Raw genomic sequence first — 27,991 nt, 5'->3', positions numbered from 1 at the left:
TGAACAAGGCGATAGCTATGACCACAATATATTTGGTAATTACAGGTAGTCTGATGGATATAAACGAACGTTTACGTGAGCTCGGCATAGCTGATAGAGTTGAGTTGTTTGATAGAAAACGTCCACAGTCTGCACAAACACAGGTAGGGAAGTTTCGTATCATTAATAACAAAGTTAAAATCCCAACATACCAGTACTTCGTATTTTTATGCCCCCGAAGGGAGGCATATTGGTTTTCAACTGTCCATCCGTTAGTTTATTCGTCACAACGTTAACTTTTTGCATGAAGGTACTTTACTTGTGAACCACTGCACCCAGGACCTTCAAACTACACATACTGATAGTACTTCTTGAGTACACGACCCCTACTGACTTTGTGGTCACCAGGTCAAAGGTCAAGGCGCTGCGGGGGCATTTGTCACTATTAGTGACAGCTCTTGTTAAAGTGTAGGAATAAAAAAATCTTTTACAAATGTATTTGAAGGACCTTGTTCATGTACCAGATAGATTGTCCAAATTTCATTTCTGTCTAACAAATGAGCACGCTTAAATCTTTGTGTGTTATATTCAGTTAAGGGTTGAGAATTTATTTAAAAGTAAATGGTCCAAGTAACATTCAAAATCAATATGAAGAAAAAATCTGTAATTTATTAATATTGAAAATATTCATAATATGATCCTGACTTTGTTATATGATAATGAGTAATATGTTTGAAGATAGTGTGCAAGTTCAGCTCACAGACAAGAATAACTCACGTAACTAATAATCCTACCTTTCTTGATAGAAGAGTAAACACTACTAACTCTTCTTTGAGGTAAGGCTGACTGGCTCCTGGCTCTGTGGTTGTTCAGAACATGCAGGCGATAAGCAGTTTTACTCACTGTTGGGGCCAAACCTCTGATTGGCTCGTTACTTTATAGGTGGGAGTAACTTACATTTGCATGGCAGCATTGCTATCATGGAGATTTTCAGCTGAACTTGCAGAATGCATTATCAGTATTATTTACTCAGCAGTCTGGAGACAGCCAGTTAAAAAATGGTTTGATTTGTTGTTTCCAGCACTGTCACAATGTGACGTTGAATCTGTGGGTTGGATTCAGGCACTTGTTAAGCCTGCTAAATTTCTAAAATGGACTGGTTGATCATTCAGTTTGGGCAATACCAATTATCATTCGAAGGGGTGTTCACTGAATACACTGACTGAATAGCGAACAGACTGTCAGCGCAGACCAAGATCAGCCTGCACTGACATGCAGGTTGATATCAGTCTGCTCAGATTGCAAAGGTAGAATCACTTGCTGCCAGCAGGCTTAAGATTAAAATAATTTAAGATCATTTTGTTCTTTCCAGCCTCCATACAGACTAGCTCCAGATGATCCACGACCTGCATCAGGTAAAAACATCTTCTATATCAGCATATTTTTAGTTATTACCTACATTGCTTTGAGCAGATCATTTAGGAAGACTCTTAATAAAGTTCTTTTCAAAAACAAACATAATGATAATCTTGAAGAAAAAGTGTTTTTGTTTCATTATGAAATGCTGTATTTTAGAAACAGTATCTATTATGAAAATGTTTGGACATTATTTGTTATAGTTAATAGATAAGGCTTTAAGGTATAAAAACAACTATATACCTGATTTATAAACATTTTTAGCTCGACTATTCAAAGAATAGTCTAGCTATTCGACTCACCCTGGCGTCGGCGTCACACTTTGGTTAAGTTTTTGCATGCAAGTACATACAGCTATCATTTAAAGGCATATAGCTTTGAAACTTATTTTTTCTTTTTCTAGGTCAATTACCAACCTCACTGGGTCAAGTCCCATAACCCTGACATGTATTTTGAGCAAATTATGCCCCCTTTTGGACTTAGAAAATTCTGGTTAAAGTTTTACATGCAAGTTACTATCTCCAAAACTAATGCAGATATTGAATTGAAACTTCACATGTGTCTTCGGGGTTATAAAACTAGTTGATAGCAGCAAGTCCCATAACTCTGACCTTCATTTTGGCCAAATAATGCCCCCTTTTGGACTTAGAAAATCCTGGTTAAAGTTTTGCGTGCAAGTACATACAGCTATTACTAAAATGCATATAGATTTGAAACTTATTTTTTCTTTTTCTAGATCAATTACCAACCTCACTGGGTCAAGTCCCATAACTCTGACATGTATTTTGGGCAAATTATGCCCCCTTTTGGACTTCGAAAATCCAGGTTAAAGTTTTGCTTGCAAGTACATACAGCTATTACTAAAATGCATATAGATTTGAAACTTATTTTTTCTTTTTCTAAATAATTATCAACGTCACTGGGTCAAGTCCCATAACTCTGACATGTATTTTTGGCAAATTATGCCCCCTTTTGGACCCAGAAAATCATCTGGTTAAAGTTTTATGTGCAAGTTACTATCTCCAAAACTAATGCAGATATTGAATTGAAACTTCACATGTGCCTTCGGGGTTATAAAACTAGTTGATAGCAGCATGTCCCATAACTCTGACCTTCATTTTGGTCAAATTATGTCCCCTTTTGAACTTAAAACTCTTTTGATATTTAACCTTTTTGGGTAATATTTTCCTGCTTCTGGGACAATATTTCGAATAGTCGAGCTTGGCTGTCTTACGGACAGCTCTTGTTATTTCCATAATCATTTTTAATACAATGGAGCCTTCTTCTGCTGTACTAAATTTTCAGTAAATTCTGTAACATATTCAAACATAGTTTTTGTGTTGTAGTTATACTAAGAAGACCAGAGCATCCTCACACAAGGAATATTAAGAAATCTGACCCTGTGGCGAGATATCAGCAGTTCCGACAGAGTTGGCAGGTTCAAAGAGCTCCAGGAGAGAAAAATCATAAAAACTTACGCTGGAACGTTCGAGAACAAATGCTGGCTCAAGATATAGTTTATGAAAAGGTAAAAGACACTGTTTGTTTTCATGATGGTATTACCGTTAACTGCTTTCGGAGTGGAGTCCCGCAAAGTTTTTTCGCGGGGTGGGGGTGAACACTTGGAGCTGCCTTTGTCTGTCTGTCTGTCTGTCTGTCTGTCTGTCTGTCTGTCCAAATTCTCAAAAAGTGTTCGACACAGAGTCATCAGACTTTACAGAATTGTTTATATTCACAGTAGTGTTGGAGACATATTAAGTTCTGTCTGTTAGTCCATCTGTCTGTATGTCACAACACCACTGGATGGATTTATACCAAACTTTACAAGAGTGATCATTGCCAAGCCTAGTTGTGAATATCATCAGCATTTTCTTATAAGGTGATTTACAATGGAGTTATGGCCCTTGATTCATCAGTATTTATGATGTTTTGGCCACATCTTTTATATATTTTGGGCGAAGTATCGCATAATCTTACAGTAAAGACCAGTGCAAAGCCTCATTGTGCATATTATCAGCATTTTCAGGTTTGATGATTTTTAGCTGAGTTATGGCCCTTGATTCATCAAATTGTGTGATTTGTTTTGGCAACTTCTCTTACATTATTAAGTGGATTTCCACAAAACCTGACAGGAGTTATCAGTGCCAAGCCTAGTTATACATATGGACTTAAATTCAAAAATATGATTAAGTTTTGTATGTAAGTACAAAATGTAGATTGGTGTACGAACTACTACTTACAATTGAAAAAAAAAAATTTTTCAGAAACCCCACAGAGTATTTGTACCAAACAAATACAAGATCCCGTCAGACAAGAAGCGTCAAGATTTACGATGGCAGATACGTATGGATATGGCACAGGGACAGTTACCTCATCATGGCTTCTATCAAGAATACTGAAACTGTTCATGTCATATTCCATCATCAAGTTATCATGATATTCATGTTTATAGTAGGCAGTAAACACTGGCAGATCTGTGATAGACAATAAAGAATACTTGCATGGATACTAAATGGAAGGAGAGAACCTCTTCTAGTTTTGTGCTTTTTATGCACAGATTGTGCTGTAACTGTGCAGCTATGCTTTAAAGCTTTGCAGTGTTGAGATGTCTTTAAAGGGAAAGGCATCCCTGTATTAATGTTCATTAAATATGCTAGGTCTTCTTCAGTCATTAAAGACAGTGAAAGAATTTTAAAAATTGGCTGAAAAATGAGAAAGTTATGAACAAATCAGTATTTGATAGAGGAGTTGCACCTAGTTTTTATAGTAAATTAAAACAAAATGGCAGATATAATTTATTTTTAGATAGTTATTTGAACTGTATTCTCCATGGTTAGCAATTTTCGTAAAGTTCAGACTGCCTTATCTTTTTCAAAAGTGATCCAATTTTAAAAATAATAAGTCCAGCTTTATGAATGACTGAACAATAGCTTTTATATGAAATCAGATTATGCTTAGGTATTCCTTCCCCTCTAATGTAACAACAGACGTTTGGTGAAATCTTATTGGCTAAAACCTGATCTGGTTAAAGTCATTTTAGTTTTAATATTTGGAAGTATGTAAATCTATACAGTTTAAGAAAGCACTTTTTAATCTCCAAATGAATAAAATAAAATTTATCATATCGCTTTTGACTGCAAAAAGATAAAGGTCACCAAGGTAATAAAATGTTTTAGCCATCATCAGTTTTTGAATAAGGTTTACAACTTTTGGTAATCCTCTATACCCAGAAGTTTAACTACATTTTAAAACAGATCGGTTTTGTTAAATATGTGAAACAGTTCCCTTAGCCAGGGAACAGTGTATAAGATGCATTAATTTAAAACTTTTGGTTATAGGGGTTAACCCTTGACTGTAAGTTGTACTCAAAAATTAAATAACAGATAAGACATTTTATTACCTTTAGAGACCTATATCATATTGAAGTTTAACATTGTGATTAATTTTGTTATTCAAAAGACCTTTTTAAAAAAGTATAGGCACATATTTTTTCTAGTTAATAAAACAGAGACAAACATGTCAAGATATAAGCGAATAAGATTTTCATGAAATAGCCGTCATTGCCGTAAGACTCAATAAATGCATATTGATGTTAACTGAATAATGACCATCTTCATTGTTGCTGCATTGAGTGGTAGAAATATTGTCAGTTAGAAGATTATGGACAAAGTAAGTTAATGATATGTATAATATACAATCTGCTTAGTATAGTTATTTTCTAGTGTAGGGATTTCATGCTGTAAAATATAAGGCAAGAAAAATGCTGAAAACTAAATATAGATTTTTGTTAAAATGAATATATTTGTAGATAAGATTATTTATGTTTTTTTCTAAGTATGCCAGTAAAGATGTTTTTCTTTGCCAAAGATGTTTTTCTTAGCCTTACTTTCTGCTTCATAGACTAATATTGTCATGAAGAACATGCATTTCTTTTCATTCACATTTCATTAATTTTTATCAGTGGAGTAATTGCTGGCGCTAAAATCATTTAGGATGAATTATTTCTATGTAAGATAGTGAGAATCTCGGTTGTAAACTGTAGATTGGATAATATTTGCATCACTACGCTTCAGTCAAGAGGTTCGGGATTCAAATCACTGTACAGGAATTGAGAATTTCTGTGATACTCTTGAGTATCTCCCATGTAACTAAGAGACTGGTACTGGTTCTTCCCAGAGAGGGCTTTATGTGGTCACTCCTACACACAGGCACTATGAAGAACTTGACTGTATATTCACATAGAGCTAGGCCAAGTTAGACGGACATACCTTTTTTCTCCTGTTCTGTGTGTTTACTATCACTATATCCATCTGGTCGGACCATCCGGGGTCGATATGGAGCCAAGAGTTGCTGCCATTGTATAATAAGCACTTTGAACATGTTTGTCATGAAAAGGGCACTAATTAATTCTGGTGTAAATATTTTTGTAAGAAGCTAGGAATTTCCTCTTCTTAACTGGTAATTCTTCCACAGATAATACACTAAATATTCACAAGTGTTTTAAATTTGCGTATAGCTTAGTTTGCAAACGTTAGCAAAAATTTACCATTGCAGATATTACCTTATGTACAGTAACTTAAAGCACATTTGTTCAATAAAATTTATGTGAACGTGTTTGGTCAGCATTTATGATGGACAACCAGGAAATGCCACCAAACACAGTATCTTGATCTGCTAACAAGAATCATCTGGCACAAGTGTGGTAAGATTTTTTATTATACATATTAAATGTTATTTATTTTACAAACTTATTGTAAAAAGTCTTGTACATTTATATTGTGAAATAAATTTTTAATGTAAATTGTCCTGTTCTGGATTAACTGAAATGCATCCGATTTAAGTACTCTGATATTATGCCTGTATTACAATGTCTGAAATTATTACCTTTTAAGGCTTGCTTTCATTTGAGGTTAACATTATCATCTTTGAGGTTAACATTTACTTATATATAGAAGGAAAATCCAGTGGACTGTAAATACTGGTGTCTCTTCCTGCAGGTCCGTTACCATCAGTTTTCATGTGACAAGACAGTATAACAACTACCTCTGGATTGGGTAACAAAAAAAATTCAAATGAAAAGGAAAATACTGTGAAGTTTCATTTTGTTTATCACAAAGACATCTAAAAATTTATGTATCATTCAAACATGATAGAAAATTTTTTAGAACAACCAATAATTACAGTACATGTATTTGCGCTCGTAAATATCGACACTGGGAAAAGCATTCAAGTAATACTCCGCCACAAACTCTGATTGCAATTTTACTTTGTTTGAATGCCATCTTCACCATACACCTGGTATATGGTATAGGACAAGTTGAGCTTTCTCATGTTGCTGGTATCCTAAGTACCCATCCTCAGAATCGCTTTGGTATTCAGAATACTAAGTCTTGTTACAATTTACCCACAGCAACCATCTTCATTGTTTGTCTGCTCCCATCCTTCAGTGGTAAAATACAGCTATCACTATTAATACCAACAGATGTAGCTTGATACAGGGAACGAAAAATATTTTCATCATGACCTTTGACCTTAATGATCTGGGTCATGTACTCTCAATGTCGTCATGATGAGGTAAACATTTGATTCTAGTTTTATTAAAATCTGTCAAGCAATTTAAACAGTATAAAACTATTTGATCTTTGACCTTCAGAAGTGATCTTGACCTTGAACCTAGTGACTCAGGTTGTGCACTCTACACGTTGTCTAGATGAGGTAAATACTTGATGCTAGTTTTATGAATGGCTTCCAAGCAGTTAAATCAGACACAATATAAAGACAGATGATATTAACCTCAAGTGTGACATTGAAATTGGACAAAGTGACATGGATGGATGCCCGCTCTGGAATTTGTATTGAAGAGGTTTACATTTGATGTTAGTTTTATGAAATGGTAGGTTCATAGCCTTTCAGTATGACCTTGGAGCTAGTGATCTGGGTTGTGCGTGTTGTCTTGGTGAAGTAAACAATATTAGTTAATGAAACTCTTCCAAAGGGTTACGACAATATGATGCAGACACGAAGATAAGCTATTTGATCTTCAACTGTGACCTTGACCTCGAACCTAGTGACCTGAGTTAAGAACTCTGTACGTTGTCTTGGTGAGGTTAACAACTGATACTAGATTTACAAAAAAAAGAATTTTCCCAGAGGTTCGGAATATATGGAGCGGTCACGGATTACAGATTTTCTCGTACTATAATGCTTTCATGGCACATGCAGCTAATAATAACCAAGCAATGCTTGGTACTTGCCATTGTGTAATATTTATCATCTGTCTGTTATATTGTTATATAACTCATTACATTCGGCTTTCAACACACCTTTAAATACTTCGTAATGATGATTCAATCCTTCCTGTATGTTAACTTTGTACATAGATCCTAGAGCCCCTTCCTGCCGGCAACTACCATAATATACACGCTGTATCCTAGAGTGAACAAGAGCCATGGCACACCTGAAAATAATGATTATCAGGAGTATAGCCTATCAAATTAAACAAAGAGAGAACAACATCATTAGATATTGATTGGTTATTAAGACAGTGATGCCAATCTGATACATTTTATGTGTAGTATGCATTTTTAGTTCACCTGTCACATAGTGACAGGGTGAGCTTTTGTGATCGCCCTTCGTCCGTCCGTCCATCCATCGTCCGTCCACAATTCTTGTCTGCACGATAGTGGTTTCATTTATGATTTTATTTTAACCAAACATGCACACAACTTGTATCACCATAAGACCTTGGTACCTTTTTTGAACTGGCCAGATCCCATTATGGGTTCCAGAGTTATGGCCCCTGAAAGGGCCAAAATTAGCTATTTTGACTTTGTCTGCACAACAGCAGCTTCATTTACGATTTGAATTTAATCACACTTGCACAAAACTTGTGTCACTATAAGATCTCGGTTCCTTTTTGGACCGGCCAGATCCCATAATGGGTTTTAGAATTATGGCCCCTGAAAGGGCCAAAATTAGCTATTTTAACATTGTCTGCGCAATAGCAGCTTCATTTATGATTTGATTTTAAACAAACTTGCACACAACTTGTATCACCACAAGATCTTGATTCCTTTCTTGAACCGGCCAGATTCCTTTATGGGTTCCAGAGTTATGGCCCCTGATAGGGCCAGAATTAGCTATTTTGACCTTGTCTGCACAATAGCAGCTTCATTTATGATTTGAATGTAATCAAACTTGCACAAAAACTTGTGTCACCATAAGATCTTGGTTCCTTTCTTGAACTGGCCAGATCCCATAATGGGTTCCAGAGTTATGGGCCCTGAAAGGGCCAAAATTAGCTATTTTGACTTTGTCTGCACAATAGCAGCTTCATTTATGATTTGATTTTAACCAAACTTGCACACAACTTGTATCACCATAAGATCTCGATTCCTTTTTTTATACGCCCTAAGAGACGTATTATGTTATCGCCTCGGTGTCCGTCTGTCTGTCTGTCTGTCTGTTGGTTAGCAATTTCCCTTCCGCTCTGTAACTCTTGAACCCCTCGAAGGATTTCAAAGAAACCTGACACAAATGTTCACCTCATCGAAACGATGCACAGAGCGCATGTTTCGGATGGCTCACTTCAAGGTCAAGGTTACACTTTGGGGTCAAAGGTCATATGACTTTGTTTTGTGTGTATATTACTCTGCATTTGCGTTGCATTGCAGTGCTCTTGTTTTTATTTGGCAGATCCTTCTTTTGTTCACTTACAATAATTTTTTTTAATTACTTTCCTTTTATATTACTATAAATAGCTTATTTAGTAACATTTTTATTATTGGCCGTAGGGAAAAACCGAGACCACTTTCCTGTGGTACAACATGGATGGTACCTCCAATTTATAGGTGTTTTTTTGACATATCTTTACCTTTAAGAAAATTTCAACTATATTTTCTAATGATTCTTTTGATTGATCTTGATTATGATTTTTTGACCTTCTTGTCCTTAAGTGCAATGATGACAGGTGAGCGATATAGGGCCATTATGGCCCTCTTGTTCATTTGATTAATTAAATCTCAAACAGCTTTTTAAGCAAATATCCTACTAACCATGCACCCAGTTATGAAAAAGAACTAACTAGCGACAAAAATCCTCAACTTTTCTGTCCTATTAAGCTACATCGTTCCTTCGCAATATCGCACCCCTAATTAGAGTTACTGAGTAGATTTTTTTCCTTATTTTCAGTATCGGTAACCCTTAATAGTTAATACAATACATTTGTGGTTTTTTTTTAGTTTAACGTTATACCGACACAATTACAAGTCATATGGCGACTTTCCAGCTTTTTATCATGTCTCTTTTTACTTCAGTTTAAAGCAGCGATTTCATGTGTGTGTCCTGGAGGGCTTGTTTGAAGCTTTAAAATAAAAAGAGATTGGAATCTGTCAATGCATTACAATTTTGGAGAAAATGGCTATCGATTACACGATAACGTAGCGTGACTGAACCCCCTATTTGTAAGTTCCAGGTGCCCCTCTGTGCATTATTTCATCATGAGCAGACACGTGTGTAGAAGCACCGACCTGCCGCAAGCAGGCAGGATGGCTTCCTCACATGAATAATTCAACACCCCGGGCGAGGCTTGAACCCACATCGATTAGGGGCAAGTGATTTGAGTTAGCAACCTTAATAACTAGACCACAGTAGTCCCACTTTAATACAATCAAAAGCTAGGTCTTTATATCAGCTTTAATTCTATTCACTAAAGTTATAAACTGGAAACCATGATGATCAAAGCGTACATCAAACATTGATACTGTGACCTTGATCCTATGCCATCTAAATGGCTTTTTGTTATCCCCCCCCCCCCCCCCCCCCTCCCACACACACAAAGGTATTGCAGTGGCAATACAGAAGTTCTCTACTGGTATGAAACTTTGTTGGTGTTTGTCCCTTGTGGTTGTTGGCAACAGTGTTAAGACTAAAAATGCTTCAATGCATTTACTTGACCTACAAGCAAAGATCATGTGTATAGTATTAAGATATGCCACCAATGAACATTAAAGTTATGGAGTGGAAACAAACTTTTATTTGACCTTCAATAGTGACCTTGACCTTTGACTGACAACCATGGGTCTGACCTTCATACGCGCGACAAATAGTATAATCATGGGAAACATTTCTGTATGGTACTTAATAAAAAAAAAACATTGAAATTAAAAGTTATGGGACAAAAACCAATTTACATTTAACCTTTAACAGTGATCTTGACCTTAAACCAACAAGCATAGGTCATGTGTCACACATTGTTTCACCACGGGAACGTATGTGTAAAACCAGTTAGAAAATATAAAAGTTATGGTGCAGAAACAAATTTTACTTGACTGTCAAGAAAGACCTTGGCCTTTGACCTACAAACACATGTCATGTACGTGCATTATTATTGTTCTCTATACACATACCATGTTTTATGAAACTAGCTTGGATACCTATTAAGTAACTGCAGAATCCAGATTTGCGGACCGACAGACGAACATTAATTCTTACAAACAAACCTTTATCAATCCCCCGCCACAAGTGGTGGGGGTTATCATGCCGTGAATTCCCAGTCAAAATAACCACTTTAGATTTTCGCAGTAGAGAACTGTGGCAAGTCTATATCTGCATGTAGTTTCCGTGTGGCTATCGGTGTGTAACATTAACGTATTCGCATTGACCGTTAGTTATAGACTATAGCATTTATTTTTATTCATCGGTATTTAACAAGTTAGAAAAGTTAAAGACCCACCAATACCTAGTGGTCTACTTTTTCCTCCCACATGAACTTTGTGCAAATAATTCTGGTAATACTGGTATCATACAACTATTCTACAAGATGACAGGTGGACAAGCTCAGTCCGGTTTTCATAACTTCATCTGCAAACTTACTCAGTCATTCTCTTCTCAGTATAGTTTTATAAAAAAAATAGAATAATAACTATCTTACACGGTATATAGAAACAAAGTGTGATCTAAACTCACCTTAATACATGAAGTGCCGTGCATACTACTACATAAATTGAATAATATATTTAGTAATACATTGTCTTAGCCTTATATCTGTTACTGTCAAACTGTAATTAGACACTGGTCATTTCTCCATACAAAAATGTATAATTACAATTATGGAACAATCTGACTGAAGTACTTGATCTTCTAAACGAAGATCCGAGAATGACCCATTCTTAATCGTCTTCTGTATATTTTTGATTTCCAGAATTGCTATTTTTATTTTCGCAATTCTATTTTTTTTATTTTAACCAATCAGCCGACTTGTTTGAATGTCAAAGATTAAGAAAAATGTGTAGGCTGTCAGGGACTCGAATCCGGGACCAGTCTCTTACAGAGCAAGTGCTCTACCGACAGAGCTAACGCTTTACCGACAGAGCTAACCGGCTGACACTTTACGTCATAAAAAATGTAACTATCAAAAACCCAGTCAAAATATAGATTTTTTATTCTCACAAAATGTTGTAAGTAAGTAAAAATGTGTAGGCTGTCAGGGACTCGAATCCGGGACCAGTCGCTTACAAATTTTTTATTCTTACAAAATGTTGTAAGTAAGCCTTTTGCCTGGCTAACGGAATGGTCGTCAGAACGAGGCTATCAATAGCACGTCTTCAGATCCTAAGTATAGCGTAACAGGAGATGTACTTTAGTCAGACAGCATTATGGAAATGCAAAAGGTTACAGTTAGTGGTGTGTCTTTAAGGTAACTTGACAATAGCCACTACTGACCTTGACATATTAAAGGGATAAGTACAAATATATATAACTCTCAAAGTTAGAATTGAAGCTCAAACAAGAGATGGCACTATTAGTGACAAACGCCCCCAGAGGTTTGTCCAAGAATGTTACAGTTCGATGCGCAAAATATGCCAGATTAGTTAAGGTATGACTAATTTTCCGACAAGAGAAAAAATTTCTCCGAAGGTAACCTTGACCTTAGAGCTAGGGTCTGGGTCTTGAACATGACACACTAACTCATCATAGGGAAAATTGTGACAAATAATGTTTGATGATGACAGAGTTATCGACTGGACAAGAAACATAAATTTTAGCTTTTTAATCTAAGTTTGACTTTGACTTTGAAACTAGAGATTTTGGACTTGCGTCTGACACGTCATTTTAATATAGGGAACGTTTATGCCATGTAATTTTAAAATGTCTTCACCGACGGAATAGGTATGGAACTGACAAGAAACACTTCATGCAAACCGTTAATCTCTAAATGTAACATCGATCGTGGAGCTAGTGGTCTGGTTGTTATGCACGACACGTTTTCTCGTTTTCGGGGAATATTTCTGCTAATTAATTTCGAAATTTCTTGATTAATGACAGAGTTACGAACCGGGTATGAAACAGACCCTTTTAACCTTTCACTTGACCTCTAAGTGTAAACTTGATCTTGGAGCTAGGGGTCTGGGTCTTGCGTGTAATCATTTTGTGGGGTTGAATCTTTTTTTCATGTTTATTCTTTGTGTGTGTGTTTTTTTTTTTCTTTTCGTTTTCATTTTCATTCCCATATTTTTGTTTCTTTCTTTGATGGTTTGTATTTGTATGGTTGCCTTTATATAAAACAACAGTATGTTTATTATTTGCATGGCTTAAATGCATGCATTTAGTCAATATCATCTTTGATATAATGGTAAACTTTTCTGATCTGCCATGTCAGCTTATGATACTTCTCTATTGTGTTGTCACATAGTTCATGGAGGAATCTAAATGTTTAGTAATACGAGAAAAAAAATAATGTCGATGGTGAGTTTCGAACCCACACGGTAAAAGATCTGTTTAACATGGACTGTATGCTTTACCACTGAGCTAATTGCAATTGGTACATAATCTTAGAATATTTAGATTGTAACATGATTAATGACAGAGTTACGAATCGGATATGAAACAGACCCTTTTAACCTTTCACTTGATTTCTAAGTGTAAACTTGATCTTGGAGCTAGGGGTCTGGGTCTTGCGCGTAACACATTGTCTCCTTATGGTAAACACTTAAGTTGTTTCAAAACCCCCTCATGGATAACAGAGTTATATATCGGACACGTAAAGATCTATTATGATATGACTTCTAAATATGACACTGACCTTGGAGCAAGGGATCTGGGTCTTGCGCGTGACACATTGTCTGATTATAGTTACCATTTACGCCAAGATATTTCAAAATCCCTCCATGGATAGCAGAAATATGGATCGGACACAAAAATAACCCTGTTAACACCTTGACCTTGGAGCTAGGGTTCTCATTTTCAAGTGATAAACATTTATGCTAAGTACTTTTAAAACCTCTTGATGAATGTCAAGGTTACGATCCGGACACAAAGCAGACTGTTTGACTTCTAAGTGTGACCTTGACCTTGTAGAAAGGGGTCTGAGTGTTACACATTAAACGTCGTCTCATTAAGGTTAATATATTTATGCCAAACTATTTCAAAATTTCCTTCATGGATGACAGAATTACAGCCCGGACAAGAATTTACAAAGTTACGGTCGGCATTAAAATAAAAGAACATACTGTATAGTGTTTACAAATAAAAAGTTATTTGCTGAAACATATTTAAATGATGTAAGGATGTTATCATTAAATAAAATCCTAAAATTTTTTTTTTCTTGAAATAGATATTGATATATACTTAATCACTTAATAACAACATAATATATTAGGCCCTAACAAAATCTGAAAAATCCCTCAGAAGCAACGAGGACAAAACAAATAGTAAATATTGCAGACCCGATTTGACTTATAGTTGGTTTAATTTGTACGCTAGTCAGCAGTGTACATGTATTTAGATAATTTACAACCATGCTTTGCACGGAATGAATTTGTAACCATGCTTTGCACGGAATGTCATGGATCAGAGGGATAGACTGGCTATATTCATCACTAAAACCCGGCAAACTGTATGAAATCTAAAGTGGTAGGATATTCATGGCATGAGTATAGGAATGGTCTCCGTCCGTCCCTCCGTCTGTCCGTCCGTCCTTCTGTCCATAACACTTTCGTGTCCGCTCCATATCTCCTACACCCCTTGAAGGATTTTCATGAAACTTGGGTCAAATGATCACCTCATCAAGACAATGTGCAGAACTTATGAGTCATCCTTTTCGGCTCAAGGTCAAAGTCACAACTCAAGGTCAAATGTTTGAGCCTTCCATTTGTGTCCGCTCAATATCTCTACTCCCCTTGAAGGATTTTCATCAAACTTGGGTCAAATGATCACCTCATCAAGGCGATGTGCAGAACATATGAGTCAGCCATGTTGGCTCAAGGTCAGGTCACAGCTGAGGGTCAAAGGTTTGAGCCTTCCATTTTGTGTCTGCTCAGTATCTCCTAATCCCCTTGAAGGATTCACATGAAACTTGGGTCAAATGATCACCTCATCAAGGCAATATGCAGAACTCATGAGTCAGCCATGATGGCTCAAGGTCAAAGGTTTTAGCCATCCATTTCGTGTCCGTTCTATGTCTCCTAAACCCCTTGAAGGAATTTTATAAAACTTAAGTCAAATGATCACCTCATCAAAACGATGTGCAGAACTTATGAGTCAGCCATGCTGGCTTAAGGTCAAGGTCACAACTTAGGGTCAAAGGTTTGAGCCTTCCATTTTGTGTCCACTCTGTATCTCCTCAACCCCTTGAAGGATTTTCATCAAACTTGGGTCAAATAATCATCTCATCAAGAACTTATGAGTCAGCCATGTCAACTCAAGGTCAAGGTCACAACTCAAGATCAAAGGTTTGAGCTCTGTATCTCCTAAACCCCTTGAAGGATTTTCATGAAACTTGGGTCAAATGATCACCTCATCAAGACGTTGTGCAGCTATATCAGTTCAAGGTCAAGGTCACAGCTAAAGGTCAAAGGTTTACCCTTTTACTATCCATAACAGTGGCGGGGGATTTAGCTGTCTTTCAGACTGCATTGTTGGGTGTTTCTGTTGTTAAAAATGTACCCAACAAGCAACAGAAGGTACACACTAAGCAGTACAGAATAAATTGAATTTACTATTACCTATTGTCCTCAGTACCAAATAAATGTTTTCTTGTTTGCTCGGACGGACAGACGGACGGACGGAGGGCAGTGCTGTAATTCCCTCTAGTGTTCTACTAGAATTCATACCACTACTCATCCGCTGCATTTAAAAAATTAACAATCAAACAGGAATTTTATGCTGACGCTGAACTTGATGTATCTGACCCCATGAGGTTTTTCTTTAAGCTGCCTGACCCCAAATGCGATCCAATTCTTAGTTTTACTATTACCTACCTGAAGCCCAAATTTCATTTCAATATCTCAACCCTAAATTATGAAAATCCTGACGCCGCCCATCCATCCTCTCGTCTGGCACTTAGTGCCCAACGATATTGCAAATTTAATAACCAGGGTTTTCAACTTCGAAAATTGTGGTTAAGAATAAATCTTCTGTAATAAACGCCAGGTTTTAGTATGTTTTACACAAATGTTTAAAGGCAGTTGTAAGGTGGTGTTAGGTCAATTTCTGGTCACGTCAGTAGAGACTTTTTTGGGTTGTTGTTGTTGGGTTTAACATCACACACCCAATTATAGGTAATATGACAATGGTCCAGCTTTTGATAATGCTAAAAGAACACAGCTACCCATGCGAACATTATTTTCAAACATGGGTGGGCAGCTGGAGTTTACAATATTCATTCAATACAAGACGGTCATGGTGGCCCTAAGTCGCTCACCTGACCTTGACTATTTGACCTTGATTACATGTAGGGCACACTGAATCATAAATGGTAATACATGTGTTTAGCATACAAAAGCATAAAACAGGTCAGGTGCCTCCATTTGAACAAATTTGAGGGAGGTCCTTAAAATAATTCTACATACCAAGTTTAACTGAGATCCATAAAACGGTTTATAGGCAAGTCATTCTATCAAAAATATAGGCCCTACCTTTAACAATTTCCAACAGAAACTTTCTTCATTTCCTTACAATCTTTAGACATTGTAGTACTGTAGAAAAAAAGTCCTCAAAAAAAATCCTGTCGGAAACTCAGAAAATGCGTCATGTTTAATGGCATCCTTTATTCCTTGAACGATTCTCATAAATTCTTAGTTGTACTGTCAAAATAATAAGCATGCAAGAAAAACAAACATTTTTGTGTGATTTATTATTTTTATATAATACTTATGCTATTCTGATATTTCTATAACATATTTTTCAACAAGAAATACATTTATCTCCAGTAAATTTTATACAAGTGGTGTAAAAATACCCCACCCACTTGCATTTACATTGCAACTCAAAGAGCACTAAATAATTTGCCCAGTAAAACTAGCACATCAGTAACAGTTTCAGGTTGCTGTATAAAAGACTAAACAAAAAAGTATGCATGTGTACTTAAATAGATAACAAATCACTATAAGATGAACCACATCATAGCAAAAGGGGCCATATGATATGATATTTCCTTAACAATGGGAAGTGTTAAAAATAGTTATTTTCGCATCATCTTTATCATGTTACAATAGCAACCGGTGTTCAAAAACATTATTATAATCATAAAGGAAACCCCTTAGTATATTCACTGTTCTTTACTATGCGCTTTTAAATGTATTATGGACAGTGTATCATTGTGACGAAAACACAAGAGCAGCCCAACAATCTAACCTGCTTAGCTTGTATTATAGAATAATTAGATAAAATATGTATAAAATCTCTTATCTGAACATTCCATTGTCAAAAAAATATATTAATACGTACATATGTATTAACTTTTATGAATTATATATAAATTACAATGCATTTAAATATAATGATGCTGCCTGTCATATCAGGCTCACGTAGGAGTATGTCGGAATATTATCCACGTTCAATTCAATCTCAAAGTTAAAATATTCCTAGATCTACATTTAGTTCTCGTTTTCTTTTGATTACAATAGTTGCAAATAACGTTCACTTAAGTAAATACAACTGTATCAGCTAATAATTTTCGAACAGTTAAGCGTACTTAAACAACACCAACATGCTCGAATTCTTCACTGTCAACCTTCATACTGTTTGAACAACAGATGCCTCTACATCCTCCACATCCTACAGAACAGGAAAGTCCATGTTTCCTGCAAGAACATCTTTTTGTATCACAATTGATTTTACAATTACATTTAATGATGTTAAGCAACCTTTCTGGTGCAGCGGACAAATGTGTTTTAAATGGATCAAGTTTATCACCGGTTGAACACCAGCCCCATCCCAGAGGGTTTATTGTATTGCCAATCCATGTTTGAACTTGATGGTACACTCTATAGCTATGGTACTTCGCGGCTGCTTCTGTCGGGGGTAATGTCTGTACCTGAACTACACATGTGCTATTAGGTTTCCGCAAAACTTTAATCAAGAAAGTTCAAGCCAACGCCGACGCCGGGGTGAGTAGGACAGCACCCTACTCACCCCTATTCTCCAAATAGTGGAGCGAAAAATGTTGACACTGGACACCGGACCACGGCTGACTGACGACGGATGGCAGACCATCTACCTATACATATAGCTCACCCTGAAACCTTGGTTCAGGTGAGATAAAATGGCGAGAAATATCCGTCACTAAGAGAATTTCAGGAGAATATTAAAGTCATTTTTATATTTTGTTATTTTTTGTTCAGGCCTATTCGAATTTACTTCACAGTATTTCATAACAAGACTATTGTCAAGCAACAGAAATTCCCAATTTGAGATGACATTAATTTTGTAATATTTGCTGTCATAAGGACCTCCTCAAGCTACTACCCGTGGCAGTGAACACATACACACAAGTGCGCATACCCAGACATGTACACACACACACGCACACACGCACACACACACACAAAGGACAAAGCACACAAAGAAACAATTGTGCACTACTCTGGAACTGTCAGTGACAAAAACAACACTGTGAAGCTTTAATTAATTTATTTCAATATTTCTTTGATACCAAAAGAAAAGAATTGTCAAACTGACAATATTCTTTTAAAGCTGCCTGCCTCCAGATTTATGTCATTTTTTCAATTTAGGAAAAGTTTTGCTATAGAAAGAAATTGTTGAAGTGATTTTGTGTGTTTTAGATAATTCTATCCACAGTAACACGCATATTTAGGGAACACTCAAAAGCGTTAGTCACTTTTTTAAATTTGATATACAATATAAGAATGTAGTTGTACTAGCAGTAGTCTAACACTTTGAACCATGGATACATTAAATATTTATGTTACCAATACTGGTTTATCATATTCAGTATCAATAGCTATCTGATAATGTAAATACTCCAGTCACTTATACCACTCTAGACTTTTATATAGTATGGTACATGTTTCCGGAACATTTACATTTAACAAAGATATACATATACAACTTTAACACAAACACTGTTCCGGCTTAATTGAATTTTCTTAACTTTAGTAGTCTATAAATACCGTTTTCAAAGAAAAGGAAGTAAATTAATAAATGCAATATTTAAGTGGATATAAATCTTAAATCTTGTCGTGAGAAAGAAATGAAATTGATAATAATAGGATAAAATGGCGGCTAAGGATGGTGACAATGCATCGGATGAAATTATAGACAGCAAATGCTCTGTGTGTGCTGGGAAAAATATAAAGCGAGAAGCTGAAAAATACTGTGTAGAATGTCAGGACTATTACTGTATACCATGCACAGACACGCACAAAACTTTTCCGGCATTGAGAGGACATAAATTGCTGGATAAAGCTGATTTCAGTACACATGGTCTACAGTCATCGTTACCGTCTTTTCCAACAGAGAGATGCCTGATTCATAAAGCGAAACTTTTGGACATGTTCTGTAAGAACCATGATGAGGTTGTCTGTGCCACTTGTGTTGCTATAAATCACAGGTAATTACTTTGAGATTTAGCAATCTTTAAGGTCATAAACTGTAAAATCATTTTATCATTTTTATGCGAAAGATTATTTTTTTACCTTTACGGAGATTCAACAACAAAATGTTCATTTATCACCGAGAAACTAAACAGAAATATTTCGTTTAAGAATATGTAAGCAGAAGATAGGATAGTATTTATAAAGTTTAATTGTAAGGCATATTTATTCCAGTGATCATTTGTATTTCCAAGCCATAATAATCATAGACAGTGAAATCATTTAAATCGTGGGGATGAAATTCTGTGGTTTCATAGGGATAAACTTGTGGATTTTGACCTTTGAACATGAAAAGAATAGATTTGAATTTTCCTTGTTTCGTTGATGCTGTAAAATCATTAAATGCTCCTACTGCTGCTACTGCTGTACTGCCAACTTCACGCCGATACGAATATTAATGATTTCATAGTATTTAATTTTGTGGATTGTCCCAACCTAAATTTTATAACTCAACCTCGAAATCTATGAAAATTAGTCTCTAACGAATATCTGTGATTTCACAGTAACTTATACTAGTATGTGAGACTCATCTTGTGATACTTTTAGTTATACAATTTTTTTAAGCTCGATTGTAGAGAAAGCTTAAAGCTTATTTAAACCACTCTCAAGTCGGCTTCCTGGAAAAACCAGTACTGGTGTCATATGAGAAGTCATGGTCGTGACCCCAGCGGGGCTCAAACCCACGACCCCTGTGTTGAGCGGCCGACACCTTAACCACTAGACCACCGCTCCCAGCACTTTTACATCAAAACTGAATGCGGAGACATGTAACCTGGCAGAAAATGATAATAAATTTCATTCGCCAAATTTTAGCTTCATTAATATATCTGAGAATACAGTATTTGAGCTCCAATCAAGTGTCGCTTTTTGCAGTCAACTATTATCATACAACGATATTTATAAAAATTAATTCAAAATATAGAAAAACAAGGTGTGTCCTTAAAGATGTAGGAAGTCTATCATCTAAACAAGAGGACCAAGATGGCCCTGGGTCGCTCACCTGAGAAACACACCATGACAGTGTGAACATGTTTGACCTAGTGATTTCATGGAAACAAATATTCTGACCAATTTCCATTAAGATTGGACCAAAAATATGGTCTCGAGCGTGAACAAGTATTTTCTTTGATTTGACCTACTGACCTAGTGTTTGACCCCACATGACCCAGATTCGTGCTTGTCCAAGATTCCATAAAAAACAAACATTCTGACAAAGTTTCAGGAAGATTGGAGTAAAAAGGTGGCCTCTAGAGTGTACACAAGCTTTTCCTTTCATCTGACCTAGTGACCTAGTTTTTGGCCCCACGTGACCCAGACTCGAAATCATCCGAGACTTTATGATAAAAATCATTCTGACCAAGTTTTATGAAGATAGTATAAAACAAGAGCTGTCACTAATGGTGTCAAATGCCGCCGCAGCGCCTTGACCTTTAACCTGGTGACCTTGACCTTTGATGTGGTAACCCCAAAGTCAATAGGGGTCGTTTACTCAATAAGTACTATCAGCATGTGAAGTTTGAAGGTCCTGGGTGCAGTGGTTCGCGAGTAAAGTGCCTTCATGCAAAAAGTTAACATTGGCCCCTGTGACCTTGACCTTTGACCTGGTGACCCCAAAGGTAGTAGGGGTCGTGTACTCAGTAAGTACTATCAGCATGTGAAGATTGAAGGTCCTGGGTGCAGTGGTTCGCGAGTAAAATGCCTTCATGCAAAAAGGTAACGTTGGCCCCTGTGACCTTGACCTTTGACCTGGTGACCCCAAAATCAGTAGGGGTCGTGTACTCAATGAGTACTATGAGCACGTGAAGTTCAAAGGTTCTAGGTGCAGTGGTTTGCGAGTAAAGTGCCTTCATGCAAAAAGTTAACGTTGTGACTAACGTACGAACGAACGGACAGTTGAAAACTAATATGCCCCTAGAGTGTAAACAATTTTATTCTTTGATTTGCCTGGTGACCAAGTTTTTAACCCAACGTGACCCAGGTAAAAATTAATCCGAGGTTTCAGGCAGACAAACATTCTGACAAATTTTTATGCACTTCAAATGAAAAATGTCGCCCCTATTGCATAAACAAGGTTTTTCTTTTATTTTAACCTAGGTGACCCAGTTTTTGACCCCAGATGACCCTGATTCGAAATTGGGCCAAAGATCATCGAGAGAAACATTTTGACCGAATTTCATGAAGATATGGTCATAAACGTGGCCTCTAAAGTGTTATCAAGCTTTTACTTTGATTTGACTGGATGACCTAGTTTTTGAACCTTTGTGATCAAATTTCATGAAGATCCAGTGTAAAATGCAGTTCCTATTACATTCACAAGGTTTTTCTTTGATTTGACCTTGCGACCTAGCTTTTGACCCCAGATTAACCATATTCAAACTTGACCTAGAATTCAACAAGGCAGCCATTCTGACTAAATTGTATGAAACTCCGGTGTAAAATGCAGCCCCTATTGCATACAAAAAAGGTTTTTCTTTGATTTGACCTAGTGACCTAGTTTCTGACCCAAGATGACCCATATTCGAACATGACCTAGATTTCATCAAGGCAACTACACAGTCCCTATTGCATACACAATGTTTTCTGTGATTTGACCTAGTGACCTAATATTTGACCCGAGATAACCTATATTCAAACTTGATCTAGATTTGATCAAGGCAATCATTCTGACCAAATTTCATGAAGATCAATTGAAAAATACAGCCTCTATTGCATACATATTTTTTTTCTTTGATTTGTCCTAGCGACCTAGTTTTTTGACCCCAGATAACCCATATTCGAACTTGACATAGATTTTATCATGGCAATCATTCTGACTAAATTTTATGAATATCCAGTGTAAAATGCAGTCCGTATTGTGTACACAAGGTTTTTCTTTAATCTGACGTAGTGACCCAGTTTTTAACTCTGAATAACCCATATTCAAACTTGACTTATATTTTATGAAAACAAATATTCTGATCAAATTTCATGAAGATCCAGTGTAAAATGCAGTCCCTAGTGCATACACAATTCTGTGATTTGACCCAGTGACCTAGTTTTTGACCCTAGATAACCTATATTAAAACTTGGCCTAGATCTTATCAAGGCAATTATTCTGACCAAATTTCATGAAGATCAATTGAAAAATACAGCCTCTATCGCATAAACAAGATTTTTCTTTGATTTGACCTAGTGACCTAGTTTTTGAACCCAGATGGCCCATATATGAACTTGACATAGATTTTATCAAGGCATTCAATCATTCTCACCAAAATGTCACGAAGATCAATTGAAAAATACAGCCTCTATCACATACACATGCTAAATGTTGACAGACAGACGACAGACGCCGGATCACAAATTGCTCAGGTGAACTAAAACAGGAATTGATTGACAAGCTGTGTATATTATCATAATACAGTTGTTTTCTTTTTTCAGAGCATGCCGAGATATACACTCTGTTCCGGATGAAGCTGACAATCTATACAAACAATCAGCTTCTGATCAAACCAAGAAAGAACTTCTCGCATCAAAGAAAGCTTTAGATGATATAAGAAAGACCAAACAGCAACTCCTCAGTGACCTAAAGAAACAAAAGCAGAGAGCAACTGATTCTATCATTACCTACAGGAAAGAACTGGAAGCCGAGCTCAAGAGACTTAAAACAGAATCACTTAAAGAAGTTGATGCACAGTATAATAGTATGGAAAGAGGTCTACAGAATGAGATCAAAGAAGCAGAGCAACATATTGATGCCTTGGAACAATCTGCTGCCAAGCTGCAAAAGTCCGAAGGAAATAAAGCCCAAGAATTTGTTTGTGTCAAAACTGCTCAGAAAAAAATTCTTACAGCTAAAAGGTCTACAAGTAAAAAACAAACGGAAGTGAAAATAAGTTTTTCTGCTGATATGGAAGTCAAAAACTACCTTAAACAGTTAAAGTCATTTGGACAGGTGTCTGCTGCAGAAGCAACTTACCAGCCAAGAAACACAATGTACAAAGTAAAACAGAAAAGTAATATTGATATTCGGCTTACAGAAGACAAATGTTCATGCAGTATATTTGGATCCTGTTTTACTGAGGATGGCTCGTTGCTACTTGCTGATAGCAAAAATAACAAACTGAAATATCTGGATGTGTCTACAGATACCATCATAAATGATCTAGATCTGGAGGCAGAACCTACTGCGGTATGTCTAACCAGTGAACAAGAAGCTGCAGTAAGTCTGAACAACAAGACCATACAGTTTGTATCACTAGGAGACAAGATGGCAACAACAAGGAAACTGAAGATGGGTCATAACTGTTATGGTTTGGCCTTCTATGATGGGAAATTTTTCATATCTAATGAAGACGAAACAGTTTATATTCATGATATAAATGGCACCATGTTACATAAAGTCACAGCTGACCAATCAGGCAACCCAATTTTCAGCGACATCAAACATGTAAGTGTGGGTACAAACAGAGACCGAGTGTATGTGACTGATAATGATACAGGTGTGATAACTTTAGACATACAGGGAAATTATCTATCAACATTCACTGATCCTGATTTAGTTTATCCTCAGGGAGTATGTACAGATAAGAGAGGAAACATTCTGGTCTCTGGGTATGGATCATCAAATATTGTCCAGATAAGTGAGGATTCAAAAACAAAGATTGGCATATTAAAAACAGAAATATATCCATTATCAGTCTGTTTTGATCCATACCAGAACAGACTAGTTGTAACTCATAATGAAAGCAATACTATAGAAGTCTATGAGCTGGAGTAAAATACATTTACTGCTGCTGATATAACAACTACAAACACTGAATGTCACTTACCTTTTAAGTCATAAAACACAATTAAAGTCATTATTTACATTGTAATGATAAAATATTATTTATAGCAAGACATAATAAAATGAGTTTAACACATAAAATAGGATTATATAAATATTAGGGATGGCAACGAATATTAGAATACTTGAATATTCGTTTATGACACGAATATTCGAATACTGTTTCACTATTCGAATATTCGGAAAAAATATAAGATCATAAGAAAGATATAAAAACCTATCGAAGGAACCAGTATGTTCGTCTATCTAATTTACCCAAATTCGCTTTCATATACGCGCGAAAATGGCTTCTTTTCGGTAGGTGCGAACCGAACCGTATGTAATTAGAAATCATCAGGAAGCACTTGAACTAATGACTCGGATTTCAAAGATGAACAAGCGATGAGAACGATTAGTCAATCTTAATTCGACAATGTCTGAATTACTTCTGGTGTAAACGAAAGTAGAATTGATGCAGATCGCTGCTAAGGACCATTCGAATATTCGAATATTCGTTCGGAAGGTTGACCGAATATTCGCCTTACCAAAATTGCTATTCGTTGCCATCCCTAATAAATATCTAAAAATAAAATGAAAGATTTTTACTGCACAGATTTATTTAAGAATTCTAACAAGAGCAAAACTACCTAAGAGCAGTTAGTAAAGTATAGATATATTTCGTTAAGAATTATATGAATAACTTTTCATTTAAACAAGAGGGCCATGATGGCCCTATATAGCTCACTAGAGTTAATTATTAAGACAAACATTCTGACAAAGTTTCATAAAGACTGAGTCAAAATTGTGGCCTCTAAAGTGTTCAAAAGTTTTTCCTTTGATTTGACAGGGTGACCTAGTTTTTGATCCCACACGACCCAGATTCGAATTTGACCTAGAAATCATCAAGGCAATCATTGTAACCAAGTTTCATCAGTATTGTGTCACAACTGTGGCTTCTAGAGTGTTAACAAGCTTTTTCTTTGATCTGGCCTTCTGACCTAGTTTTTGACCCCACATGACCCAGTTTCGAACTTGACCTAAAAATCATTAAAAAAAACATTCTGACCAAGTTTCATAAAGATTAAGTCAAAATTGTGGCCTCTAAAGTGTTTACAAGTTTTTCCTTTGATTTGACGGATTGACCTAGTTTTTGAACCCGTATGTCCCAGATTTTAACTTGAACTAGAAAACATCAAGAAAATCAGTCTGACTAAGACTCATAAATATTGGGTCACAGCTGTGGCCTCTAGAGTGTTCGCAAACTTTACCTTTGATCTGGCCTACTGACCTAGTTTTTGAACCCATATGACGCAGTTTTACAAGACAATCATTCTGACCAAGTTTCATAAATATTGGTTTACAACTGTGGCCTCTAGAGTGTTCAAAAGCTTTTCCATTGATCTGGCCTTGTGACCTAATTTTTGACCGCACAGGACCCAGTTTCAAATTTGAACTAGAAATCATCAAGATAAATATTATGACAAAGTTTCATAAAGATTGAGTTAAAATTGTGGCCTCTAAGGTGTTCACAAGTTGTTCCTTTGACTTGACCGGGTGACCTAGTTTTTGACCCCACATGACCCAAATTCAAATTTGACCTAGAAATCATCAAGGCAATTATTCTGAGAAAGTTTCATAATATTGGGTCACAACTGTTGCCTCTAGAGTGTTCACAAGCTTTTACTTTGATCTGGCTTACTGAACTAGTTTTTGAACCCACATGACTCAGTTTCAAACTTGACCTATAGATCATCAAGACAAAAATTGTGGCCTCTAGAGTGTTCACAAGCTTTTCCTTTGATTTGACGGGTTAACCTAGTTTTTGACCCCAAATGATCCAGATTCAAAATTGGCCTAAAACTCATCAAGACAATCATTCTAACCAAGTTTCATTAATATTGGATCACAACTGCGGCCTCTATAGTGTTCACAAGCTTTTTCTTTGATCTGGCCTACTGACCTAGGTTTTGACCCCACATAACCTAGTTTCAACCTTGACCTACAGATCATCAAGACAAACAATCTGACAAAGTTTCATAAAGATTGAGTCAAAATTGTGGTCTCTAGAGTGTTCACAAGCTTTTCCTTTGATTTGATTGGGTGACCTAGTTCTTGACCCCACATGACGCAGATTCAAACTTGACCTAACACTCATCAAGACAATAATTCTGACCAAGTTTCATAAATAATGACCTAGTTTTTGACCCCACATGACACAGTTGCACTCTTGACCTAGAGATCATCAAGACAAACATTCTGACCAAGTTTCATAAAGATTGAGTCACAAATGTGGCCTCTAGAGTGTTCACAAGGCAAATGTTGACAGACGACGGACGTCACACGACGCGCGACGGACGACGGACGCCGGACAAAGACCGGTCACAATAGCTCACCTTGAGCACTTTGTGCTCTGGTGAGCTAAAAATGTTACAATTCATTTAAAGTAATAAAAAAAAAACACTTCAAAGGCCCATGTATGATGTTTGGGCTCCCGATCCAATTTTGTTTTTAAATGCATCATTACATTATAAAATATGTCTATTTTCTTGATTTAGTTGCCAAATATCTGAATAAAGTCAGTATTTTAAAAAAAATACTGATTTATATATATATGCGTCCAAGTGTGTGAATATTTGGTTTATGAGGGGGTATGATTAAAAAAGTGCCATACTGAAGTTATTATTTACTTAAATTAGAACTTGACCTGATCATTCATTGCTAATACAGGGTACAATTCATTTTGACATTTAATACCCATTATAATACTTGAATAAGAAAAACAATATAAAGGGAGATAACTCTTCTTTACTCAAAACAGCTGAAAAGTCATTGTGTTCACTGCGGTAGCGCTTTCATACTGTCGCACTGACAGACGGAATGTGTGACGTCACGCTCTATGTATAGACTGGCTGAAAAGTAAGGTAAAAATTGTATTTTCTCAATTTTTCAAAATAAAGACACATCAAGAAATGTTTATTGTTTTATATCTATTTTATCTTATTTTGTAAGTTTAGAACTTGTCATGGTTACAAATCTAATTACTTGTTACCATGGTAACAGATTGATTTTGTATGCATTGTTTTTAAAAGCATCCATTATTTCTCCTCAAATGCTTGTAAATGACCTTGTCAAATCAGTGTAAAACAAACAGCAGGTTGACCTGATACTATAAGATTTTCAGCAAAGCATTTGATAAAGTGAGCCATGAGAAAAGTGTCAGCTGGACTTGGATATGGAATTCAATTCTTCCAAGTGTCAAATTATCCGCGTCAAAAGAAGGAAATATCCTATTCCCTCATAATACCACCTGCATAATACATTACTAGAATCTGTCACCTCAACAGAATACCTTGTCGTGGATATCTCAAACGATCTGTCGTGGGACGCCCATATAAATAGGTCAAATCAAACTCCATGGCATATCAGACCCTCGTCAGACCACAGCTGGAATATAGTTCCGAAGTCTTGTCTCCATACACACAAACCAAAACAGACCAAAATAGAAGCGGTCCAAAGACGGGCAGCACGTTGGGCTATGTCTGACTTTGGCCGCAACTCCACTGTCACTGGCATGCTATACAGTCTAAAATGGCGCAGGCTAGATCTCCGGCGCCTTAACACCCGACTCTCTCTAATGTGTAAAATCTCAAATTAACTGGTTGCATTCTCCATGGAAGATTATCTCATCCCCTTAACAAGGCAATAACGCCATTATCATTAGCTGTCTTACAGGGTAATCTCTGTCACCACTGACTACCTCGAATATTCCTTTTAATCTTCCACCTGACATTCCCTTCCTTCCAACCCTTGAGCAGTTCAACGTCGCTCTTTGCAACATTGAACATACTTCACCAAATCTTGCTCTTCATCCCTGTTTTTATTTTTTTTTAATCACTAA

General features: G+C 36.3%; 2 protein-coding genes across 2 annotated transcripts; both read left to right on the top strand.

The window, feature by feature from the left end:
- The first annotated feature begins 2 nt into the window (after window positions 1–2).
- LOC128557723 (centriolar and ciliogenesis-associated protein HYLS1-like) lies at window positions 3–6,196 on the top strand. The gene is made up of 4 exons (XM_053545767.1): window positions 3–143; window positions 1,352–1,394; window positions 2,742–2,923; window positions 3,660–6,196. Exons 1-4 carry the CDS (start codon window positions 18–20, stop codon window positions 3,792–3,794), a joined length of 486 nt encoding a protein of 161 aa, XP_053401742.1. The 5' UTR covers window positions 3–17; the 3' UTR covers window positions 3,795–6,196.
- Window positions 6,197–18,662: 12,466 nt separating this feature from the next.
- Window positions 18,663–27,741, top strand: LOC128557719 (uncharacterized). The gene is made up of 2 exons (XM_053545752.1): window positions 18,663–19,246; window positions 22,707–27,741. The coding sequence occupies exons 1-2, from the start codon at window positions 18,912–18,914 to the stop codon at window positions 24,043–24,045; spliced, it is 1,674 nt and encodes a 557-aa protein (XP_053401727.1). The 5' UTR covers window positions 18,663–18,911; the 3' UTR covers window positions 24,046–27,741.
- Window positions 27,742–27,991: the final 250 nt, after the last annotated feature.

Source organism: Mercenaria mercenaria, chromosome 1 (genome assembly GCF_021730395.1).
Source record: "Mercenaria mercenaria strain notata chromosome 1, MADL_Memer_1, whole genome shotgun sequence".
In the NCBI taxonomy this organism is placed as follows: domain Eukaryota; kingdom Metazoa; phylum Mollusca; class Bivalvia; order Venerida; family Veneridae; genus Mercenaria; species Mercenaria mercenaria.
This window is presented reverse-complemented; position numbering and strand designations above follow the sequence as displayed.